Source organism: Polyodon spathula, chromosome 17, assembly GCF_017654505.1.
Source record: "Polyodon spathula isolate WHYD16114869_AA chromosome 17, ASM1765450v1, whole genome shotgun sequence".
NCBI classification, from domain to species: Eukaryota; Metazoa; Chordata; class Actinopteri; order Acipenseriformes; family Polyodontidae; genus Polyodon; species Polyodon spathula.
In genome coordinates, this window is record NC_054550.1 from 20,501,018 (window position 1) to 20,512,096 (window position 11,079).

The 11,079-nt window shown below is 41.2% G+C and overlaps 1 protein-coding gene across 3 annotated transcripts in view; it reads right to left on the reverse strand.

Annotated features, from left to right (window-relative positions):
- LOC121330200 (zinc finger protein DPF3-like) overlaps window positions 1-10,838 on the reverse strand; it is a 69,548-nt gene extending 58,710 nt beyond the window's left edge. For 2 of the 3 annotated variants that reach the window (XM_041276540.1, XM_041276541.1), the window contains exon 1: window positions 10,771-10,838. In XM_041276540.1, coding sequence (XP_041132474.1) covers window positions 10,771-10,802 — 32 coding nt within the window. In that variant the 5' untranslated portion in view covers window positions 10,803-10,838. Of the gene's footprint in view, window positions 1-8,634; window positions 8,743-10,770 lie in introns of those variants that run through there. The other variant, XM_041276542.1, reaches the window with a different exon arrangement.
- Window positions 10,839-11,079: the final 241 nt, after the last annotated feature.

Here is an 11,079-nt window from a genome sequence, read left to right on the forward strand (position 1 = left end):
GTTACAGCCCAGCTGCTTGTGATTGACCGCTTGATGAGATCTGTCTCCCAGGGCTCATGAGAACACAGAGAACAGTGTAATTAAAGGAGCTAAACCAAAAATGCATCAGATCAACCTTTTTTTCTGCAAAGCAGTGCACAGCACAACACTTTAGTTTCTCAGATGTTACAGAACATTCAATGATCAAGTCATGCAAAAGGAATAGCAACCACTATCAAGCACAACAGCCAATGTAGAAGCACTGATTGGGTTTATTTAAACAGCGCTAGACCCTTTTAACTTCAGTGATTTTTATTGATCCCTGCATCAATTCCACTAAAAATTACAGCAACACTGGATTTTAATCAAAATTGGTAAGGTGGCTATGACAAACTAAACTATACTGTTTACACTTAAGAGACTCGATGACTGTGCCACATTCAAAGCAGCACAATGAAGGAAGGAACCAATTGAATTCACACAGAAAGTGAATTAGCATTCACAAACCATGTGAACAAACTCTACATTGCTCAAACACCCCATTTAGTAAGCAACACAGAGCGTACTACATGAAACTGTTCAAGTTACAGCAGAAAATGAATAAAATGCTTAATTAATTGAGTTGTTCACATTTCTTGAGTTGAGCCTACATGTTTAACGAATGGCCTAATGTTTAGCAGTAAAAGTAAATTGAATTGTGTGCACGTTTAATCTTAAAGCCCCGATCACAGCAAGTTATCTATTGCTACGGCAGAAGACAGCATAGAAAAATGTGAATTAATGTTTGGCTGTAAGGGAAGTATTATGTTTTTTTTTTTTTTTTTTTTAAACATAGCCTCATGCTTTCATGTCCAACATCTCATAGAGCTTAAGACATTTTTTGGTTAAATGTGGGCAGTTTAAAAAAAATTAAGTATTCGCTATAACACCCCCCCCCCCTTTAAGAAGGGGGGGGGGGGGGGGGTTAATCACGCACACACACACACTCCCAGACAGAGAGCAGATGGGAGCCAAGCTACTGCCCAGCACCTCTCTCAATTCTCAGAGTCTCTGGGCAGATGGGCTGCAGATCCTGGGACACAGCTAATCTGCATTTCTCTTTCACTTAAAGGGGCAGCACTTGCATGGTTTTAGTGTGTTGCTGCACTAGATTATAATCTATGTGAAAATATTACTGCTTTCCAAGAGGAATAATTTAGGTATCCAATGACTTAACATATCAAGCTGGTTCAGTTTTTCTGTGCGGCTTCTTTAAAAAAACAACACATTTTAGGTTAAACTTGATTTTATTTAGGTTTTACTACGATTTAAAAGATTTGCAAATTACCCACATTTTAGAGGTACCAGCAGGATCATTTAAAGTGTGGCAGTATTTATATCCAGCAGTGTCACTGTATTGATTACATTTCAAAAGAAGAAAACAAAATTTTTACTAGATGTGTTTTTTTCTATCTCTTCACTTGCGGTAATGCAAGAAGTGCCCCCCCCCCCCCCCCCCCGTTAAGATTCTGTAGTCAAAATAAATAAGGTGATCCACCATTTTCTTTGCTATAAAATAGCCCCACAAGATGGGCTCTTCCATTGGCGCTTGTGTGTAAAGTATGCGAGTCACTCTAGCCCAGGTGCACCCCTTTTGTCAATGACTTGCATTTACTAATTTGCCCTTTGCTCCTTGTCCCTGGAAAGCTCTTGAAATAACCTTGAAAATGGTACTAATTAAAACGCAACTGGTTCACCCCCCAGAAAAAAAATTGTTAATTGAAATGGGCATTGTTGCAGACTCATTTTCATCATGTTGTGCATTAATATCTCAGTTTCTGCATGCATGCACACTACACCTGTCCTAGCACCATTTTCCACTTCACATGTGGTTTATTTATCATCAACCACAAATGCAGGAAACACTTTCCCAGAATTTGACTGCTAATAACCCAGTAATAGTAAGCTAGTCTCTGAGGCGAACATTAAATAAAACTGACAGTTCACAGGTGAGGAGTCCAATATTCAGCACAGTCCCACTGTGCTACTGGCCTGAGCTCCAACAATGCTGCAGTGTGGGGGTGCGTTTCATGAAACCATCTTTTCTCAGAGTGCCCCTATTTGGTCATCTCCCTCTGTTAATCAATCTGTAACTAAAGATCTCATACACTTATAAAATCAGCTGAGAATCTTTTGGTTCTTTCTTTGTAATTTTAAGAAAATTCAGGTTTTCAAGCAAATATTGTACCTTTGCTGTAGGTCACATGTCATTGCAGTGAGTTTGAACTACAAGACATACAGGGATTAGGTACCAAGAAGCAGCAGCAACTTCATTTATTATGTTGTAAAGTATCAAAAACAAGCAAAGAACCAACAGATCTTCATGGCAATAAAAAAGAAGAGAGTGATAATGTTTCTAGTGCAAATAAAAGGCAAAAAAACCTCATTTATCATTATCACAAAGACGTCTGTAGTGGGTGAAGTCAGACCAGAACCAGGAACCAGGAAATAAACAACAGAAAGCTGGGGTTTGGTGCAGCTGAGCGATTGTTCTCGCTCAGTATTTAATAACGAAACAGACAGAAAGTAAAAGGTTGAAAGACAAACAAGACACAGGACACGGCACTCATAGCCAAAACAAAAAGACAAACAAAACAGACTACACAGATAAAACACGGCAAACTTGTATTTTAACTATTCTTATTACATTTGTCTCCAATCCCGTTCTCCACTCAATGAACACACAACCCCTAGTGAGTGAAAACATGCAGCTATTATGCAGCTGTACTGAGACTCGATTGCTAATCAATCATTCAACTGGGGTCAAGGTACAACTGTACGTGAATTAATAAAGTGCAATTCCCTGTGCTCACATATTATTACATTTTACTTGCACATGAAGTGCAGTGCAGTCCTCGTGCCTAAATACAAATATACATTTTAAACACTCGTGTTACACAGACCCGTTTATATCCCGTGTAACAATGACTATACACCAACATTAACACACGACACAAAATACACAAAGGGGCGGGAACTTTGCCACATATACCCCCCCTTGTGCAAAGCACGCATGGCCTCAATGGCCACCTCCCCCCTTAAAATCCCAAAAGTCTCGCTCAAAGTCCTGGGCCAAGAACAGGGACTTTAAGGGGTTGACAGGCGGCAATGTTGCCAGTAGCCAGGCTGCTACTGGCCATGCTGTCAGCAGACGTGCTGACAGTGGGGCGAATCTCTCCTCCCGCTGTACCACTGGCAGTGGAAATGCTGCCAATGGTGCGGCTGTTAGCAGACGTGCTGACAGCTCCCAGACTGACTCCTTCAGCCGGGACAAGTCCAGCAGCGGAAAAGCTGCTGGGGTTGGTGGTCTCCAGACCTCCCCCAAGATCTCTGGCAGAGAAACTGCTGCGGGTGAAGGTGGTCTCCTGACCTCTCCCCCCTTTATAGCCAGCAGCTCCCTCTTGGGGGACTCCGGCCACACTGACTCCTGCGGCCAAGCAGAGCTGATTGCGACCCCAGGCGATGCGGATTGGCTGGCAACCCCGGGCGATGCAGAGCAACAGGCAATCCCGGGCAATGCGGAGCGGCAGGCAACCCCAGGCAATGCGGAGCGGCAGGCAACCCCGGGCAATGCGGAGCGGCAGGCAACCCCGGGCAATGCGGAGAGGCAAGGCAATGCGGAGCGGCAGGCAACCCCGGGCAATGCGGAGCGGCAGGCAACCCCGGGCAATGCGGAGCGGCAGGCAACCCCGGGCAATGCGGAGCGGCAGGCAACCCCGGGCAATGCGGAGCGGCAGGCATCCCCGGGCAATGCGGAGCGGCAGGCAACCCCGGGCAATGCGGAGCGGCAGGCATCCTTGGATGAAGCGAGGCAGGGAGTCAGGACAAGCTGGGCTGCAGGTGTTGGCCCTCTTCTCGGCCACTGTAGCCGGGCAGTTCTCTGCCCTATGCAAGGGCTGCTGAGGACCGCCAGTATCTATTCCTGGTCCTTCTGCTGCCGGGAGAGGCAGCTCCTGCTCCTCTCCTTGTGATGGTTGGGGGAAGTGATACCAGCAGGCATTCATCCTGTGCTGGGAAAGGGACCCAGCAGGCATTCACCCTCTGCTGGTGGAGGTGGCGTACACAGAGGCAGCTCCTGCTGCTCTGCTCCTGCCGGTGGAGATGGCAAAGGTAGAAGGAGCTCCTGTTGCTCTGCTCCTGCTGGTGGACGTGGCAGAGGCAATTAAAGAGGAGGTGTGTAGTCTCCTGGCAACGGAGGTGGGAGCAGCGTGTAGTCTACTCTTATTACAGGGGACTGGTGCGGCTCTCCCTCACATGCAGGGGACTGGTGCGCCTCTCCCTCACTTGCAGGGGACTGGTGTGGCTCTCCCTCACTTGCAGGGGACTGGTGCGGCTCTCCCTCCTGCTCTAGAGATAGCGGTGGAACCTCTCCCTCTGGCACTGGAGATGGCAGCAACGGCTCCTCTCCCTCTGGCTCTGGAGGCAAAACCAGCAGGCATTCTTCCTTTGCTGGTGGAGATGGGAGCTGCAAGTCATCTTCCTTCAGCCCAATGAGGATGCAGGTAGGCGTGGCTCCTCCCACTTGGAATTCAACCTGCTGGGGCAGCCCATATCGGCAGCCAAGTAATTGATCACCACGGCTGCCGGGTTCACGAAGGGCACTGGGTAGAAATGTTGTTCCCAACGTTCCCAGCGTTCCCCATCTCTGACCCACAGCAGGTCAACAATCAGTGGGAGGTCCTCCCTGTTCCACGCCAGGTCAGACCTGGGCTCTAGTTCCTCCTCTTCATAACTGCGGAAGGGACAGCTTGAAAAGCGATGCCCCTGTTTGCAGAGGGGGCACACCGGCGACAGCTGGTTATATCGCCCTGGGTTCCTAGCCTTCAGGCAGAACTCCTCTGTGTCCTCCTCCTCCTGCAGTCATTGCAGACGCTTTCATCTCCTGCTTCTTCTCCCCATTTTTTTATTATTATTATTCCCCCCCTCCCCCACAAAAAAAAAAAAAGAAACGTTCAGTGGTTCTAGACTAAGGTCTACAAACGCTCATTGCTTCAAATCATCACATGGGTTAAGACACATTGTATTGAGCTCAGAAACTGTTATTACCACATGACTGGAATGCACCCCAGTGTGCTATAAACACAACTAAAATTCACGGACAGGAGGCACTTTCCTGAAATCAGTATACAAAAATGTGAGCTATCTGGCAAAAAACAAGTAGACAAATCTACTGCAAAGGTGTGCAATTTATATTGCCCGATGCCCAGGACAACAAGTTTTGCCATTATACTTTGCCCAATGGATAACGTTTATTTATTTATTCTTCTTATGTTCTTTCTGTTTCTAGAAAAACACTCCGGGTATATTTCTAGAGAGTTACACAAGTTTTTAAAAACTGAATTGCAGAAATCTAGCACCTTCACACAAACATTTTAAAAAGTGTTTACGTCCCAACCCTATCACTTTCCATTGGCTAACTGTGGAAAAAAGCTTCTATCTTCTATTGGTTACCAAGAAACCCAGAAACGGCTGCCAAGAGAGCCGGTTTCTTAACATATGAACCTGATATTTAAATGCAGCAATATAGTAAAACAAAACAAAACAAAAACACACACATCCTAATTGCTGTATACTTTATACTTTGTGGTCAAGCATGTACTTGATAGGATGTTTTTTCTTTCAATTTTAATGTTGCTAATCTAGTTTGCCATATTTACATATTTAAGATTTAATCTCTCTCTCTCTACTAGATTTGAGCAGTAGCGACATTAGTTATTTGTTGGACATGCACAATCCATTGATTTGTGAAACTATTAAAATATGAAGATTGACAAATATGTTTATAAATGACAGAAATGCAATGCTTACATGAGACTATCTGTAGTTTTTTTTTTTTTTTATAAAGTAGACTGTAAATCTCATGTATTATTCCACTTATGTATTTATTTTTCAGTGAGAGTAGTGCAGGGAAAGAAAAAGGCCATTAGGGTATGAAACCAGGATCACCCTACTACAGCAGTGTTCCAGTTAGCCATCATGGGACGAGATGTTAGATTAGAAAAAATAGCTGTAAAATGTTGTACACTGTAAAAGTAAAATATAACTATAATAAAAGTATATAACATAACTAAAAGAAAAAACATATTTTGTCTTTGCACAATTTCATGGCATTATAAATATTGCTGCATTTTGGTAGAAATGTCAAGAATAATCAGAATTCCACAAAGCAGCAGTAGCAGTTGGCAGTGATTTTGTATCAACAAACTAAAACACCTGTACATCAGGAGCTGAATTCAACTTGGAGAAAGGATGGGAAAAAAAAAAACAGGCAGAAACTATTTTTATATTTCAATAAGTCCAGTAATTGCTTATTATAGTTGTAGTCTTAGTATGTTACTTAAATGTACTAGCAAATGTTCCTTTCAGTGCAGTTTAGAACACATTTCCTTAGTGCAAGTACCATGTAAAATACATTTTTTGTTGACAACATATAAAGTACGTTATGATACCTTTCTAAAAATGTATACATTGTTTATTTTTTGTTTAACTTCCAATAAAAATGGCTTTCACGTCTCTCCTGAGCGGCCCAACCAAAAAACAACATGATCTGACAACTGCTGCCGGTGACGTCAGTTTGAGACAAACAGGCTGTGTACTGCAGAAGCGCGCATTGGATCCAGCTTGCTTATCAAACGGTGAAGGTATTTTGCCCTGGAATGTACAAAAACATTTTTGCCATGGTACAGTGGTTTGTTATTCAGTTCTGTGGGAACTCTTATAATACTGGACATAGCATCCACGCATTTCCGAAAGAACCCTCAACAAGGTGTCTGTGGGTCAAGTGTGTAAGAGAGTGGAGTAAGAGAAAAGACTTCAAGGAAGCTACTAGTTCTTCAGTTATTTGTGAAGAGCATTTCTCGCCCGACAGTTTTAAAAACTACATTCAATTTTCAATGGGGTTCTGCAAATAAATCAAAAATATTTCCGGGTAAGGTAATTAAATGCATGAAATATACAATCTTAATATCTCAAACAAAAACTTGGGGTCTGTGCCATAGTTGACCTGGAGCCACTTTCCTTCATTCTCATTGTTTTCTAATCTCTCCTTTAAAATGATTATGATAAACCATCTTAACAATATGAGTAGATCACTGCTCTGCACATTTAGGATAATTTATTTCATGATTAGGGCTGAAGCTGGAGGGGTGTGGTTATAAAAAGCAAGATTAAATATTATATCTTGTCACTTGCTTCGATACATATGATAAACATACAAATGTGTGAAATGAGCAGACTCGACCTAATTCCGATTGTCAGAAGGCACTTTATCATTGGTACTTAATGCGGTAATTATGAATTTGTTGAGGTGAGGTGGGTCACAGGGAACCTTTTGTGTAACTTGAAGAATTTAGCGAACCAGTCAAGCTACAGTACTACCAGTTATATTCTGCTTTTTTGTGTGTATTTTGTGTGGACAGGGCAGGGGCGAGTACATTTAAGAAGGACAAGTAGATCTCTGTAGCATGCTATCCCTTGGACAAGAGGTTTTTTTCAAAAAATTGCACACAAATGTTAATAAATCAGAACAATTCAGGTACAGTAATTGAAGCACAAAGATCCACTCCCCTTGACCCTCGTATTTACAGGCAGAATGATTGCATCTTTCTCCTCAGCAATGGAATACAAAGGAAAGCTCTATTTGTGTTATTCATGTACTTGTCTCCACCTCAAGCAGTTCTGACAGTTACTTTGCCTACTTTTTGATGCGGGTGTCCCTTCTGAAACATTTGATCATGGATAAAACGCTGCACTTGGCTGACATACGAGACATTTCTTTGTAAAACACCAATCACAGTGCTTTTTACATGCAAGATTGGGTTTTAGGTTTGTGAGGGAAAACAATTCTCACATCCTTTGGGATACCAGTTAGCCTGGTTTTTGTTTCAACCACAACCTAAATATTTTGACTTATTCTCTAAAGTTTGTCTGGTGAGATTATTCTCTGTGCATCAAATTTCAATACATTTCTTCCAAAAATATTTTTGGATTTAGTTGAAACAAAACCTTGGCTCTTAGAAGCCCCTACGGACCTGAACTGTGAATCAACAGTTGAGGTAATGATGTGCATGTCATAGAAAGGGGGAAATTAAATATACCTTCCAAATCAAAAGCTTTTAAGTGGTCTTTAAAACTGAACAACTGCAGCGCTGTAGCCGACATCCTGTGGTCCTGACAATTTCTCAAATTAGGCATATGGTTCTATTAGGGCTTGGTACTGTACTGTACCACATACACTCCAGACATATTCCCATCTGCAACTATCTCATCTCAGTCCAATTATCAAACTAGGGCAGAAGTCGGTTCCATCCAGAATTTACAGTCTACAATCCAATCTTCAATCAGACATTACACAAAAGATCACATGTAGGGATCCCAAACTGACACCAACATTTGCATACATTTCTAAACCGAACGATACTGACAAAAGATAAAACCGTACCAAAACGGAAACCAAATTTTTTTGTACAATGAAAGAACATTAGCAATTTTAGCACTACGCCAGCAGGTGTTTTCAGGAGCCCATCGCACACTTTGCTGCATGCAGACTGTTCTAATTAATATCCCTTAATAACTGTAATACAGTGAAATAAAATCAAAAGTTATGACAAGACCTACCTGACTGATTGTGACAGCCCTCAGTATGGTTTGTTGAGGAAAGGTGCTGGTGCTGCTAGCACTGCAGGCATACGCACACACAGCCTGCATACCCTGACTTACACCTTTTGTCAAAAATGCATCCTAAAAAATAAAAAGCTGAAGTTGGAAGTTTTTTAGTTATAAAAGTCAAGTCTGTTGCGTCTGTTGAATTACTCTACATAAACTTAAAAAATATAATAAAAGCTAAACTGACTAAAACAGACAAATGCAAACATACTGAAATTAAATGCATGCATTGAAATTTGTTTGTTTGTCTGATTACTTTGTTGCTGCAATCTACTGGCATATTGATTGAACTAAAGTGTAAGGGCTTTACCATAGCAAAAATCAACTGGATGTCAAAACAGCTGAAAGTGTGTGATTGCTATTTACAAACTGTTTCATCAATCCTTCATGTTCACCCTACATATTTTGTTCTGCGGTCAGAGATTTAAACCCGCCTCTCGCGCCCTTCATATTGGACACAGTTATTAGGTAACTTCTACCATTAGTGCCAGTTGGAGAGATTGAGTTCTGCCAGCCTGCAATCCTAACTGGGGCTGGCAGAGTCCTGTTTGATCTTAATCAGCTAAAGAGCACGTTCTGTAGTCAGGAGGCAAGTACATGCCTTATACTGATGTCAGTATTATTATGGCTAGGAGGAGATCCATTACAATGTGCAAACGTGCAGAAAATGTACTGTACTCAATATAGATCCCTGGAAGCTGATACCCTCAACAACTTGAGCTAAAGATGGTCTTAACCAAGTTTTGTCATGCTTAAATAAATGGTTGTCAAGAACCTTAGGCAATCTATCATTGCATTGTGCAAAAATAAAAAAAATTAATAAAAAGTAAAACAGCATAACCGATTTTACACTGTCAAAAGAGGGTTGGGAAATAAAATGTGGTAAGGGGCCAAAAACAACGTCAGTAACACTATAAATAAATTACAATATATTTATAGTCACCAGACAGTAAACTCCAGGACGGGTTGGTTACTGATCTACTCGTGCCTTGTTTAATATTAAATTTAAGTAGCTTTATAATACTTTTCATGTGAAGGGCTGTTCAATATTAAGCATACTGCATGCATAATTCATGCATACATTAAAAGCAGTACTATATCCCACCCACCCCACACACACACAGAGAGAGAGAACACTCGCCCTCACTATCTCCTTCTCTTTGTATGTAGAGATAGTTAAACCGTTATATATATATATATATATATATATATATATATATATATATATATATATATATATATATATATATATATATATATATCGATAGGTACTGTTGTGCAAAAGTACCAGTTTTGTTAACATTTGATCGCGGTACATGGTTATTTTCTTCCTTCTTTACAAGTACCCCTACTAGTAATATCCCAGACCTGGTGCCGTTTCAACTTTTATTCACTGAAAACCTTTCAGAAATGAACACCCCACTGATCCACGGATCGGATAAAGACACATTATAACTCCGACCTGCAATATGAAACAGTGGGTTAAGAAGACAGGTGCTAACGGCATTATTGATTTGAAATTAACGCGATTATTTAGCCCAGTACAGAACTACCGAAATTTCGCATCACAAAAGTGAATCGGTATATTGATGCAAAGAATTCATAATTATACTTTAACAAACACCAGATAAAACAGATTTAAAAACAATCAGTGTGTGAATTAACTTAATGGATGCATAATGCATGACGTTATTTAAAAAAAAAAAAAACCCGCAAAAAACAACCAGAATTGTGTAAGTTACATAGCAGGTAACTATCTCTTTTTATATAACATATTTAAATATGTACATTGAATTATAATAACCTAATGAAGTTCTGTAAAAGTATTCAAACTTCGTGAGTAATATCTGAGCACGCTGTTCACTGTTAGCGCACCTAGTGTTAAAAAGTGTTTTTAAAATATTTTTTTATATATATTTGTCCAGATGCACACACAAATGCGTGCAGCCATTCACATAAAATGCTATCGTTCGACTGCTGTTTTGATTGCTAAAAGAATATTTCCTTTGGTTATTTGCAGAATGCACATACACGTAAACAGAAAAGTTCTCAAAATAATTAATGTATTAATTTGTAAGAATTACTTACGCTTTGAGGGGATTTTGAATGACAGTCGCCATTTTGCTACCCTGTAACCCAATATTGTGTGTCTCGGAGTTCTGAAGAAGCCCATCGAGGGGGCCAGCCAACCAGCGAAGGGAAACCCGGCCCACTGTCCAATCGGGGTTAGGTGTATCAAGATAGGGCGGGGCCTGTAGGGAAAGCTGTCAAATCCATTTCAAAGGGATGCTGCTTTTATAAAGCAGACTGAATATACAGCTCTTAAAGTGACAAGGTGCTAATTTTTACTGCTCGCTGCTGTCTTTTCACCGCCTTAAAGATCACAGACAAGAAAGT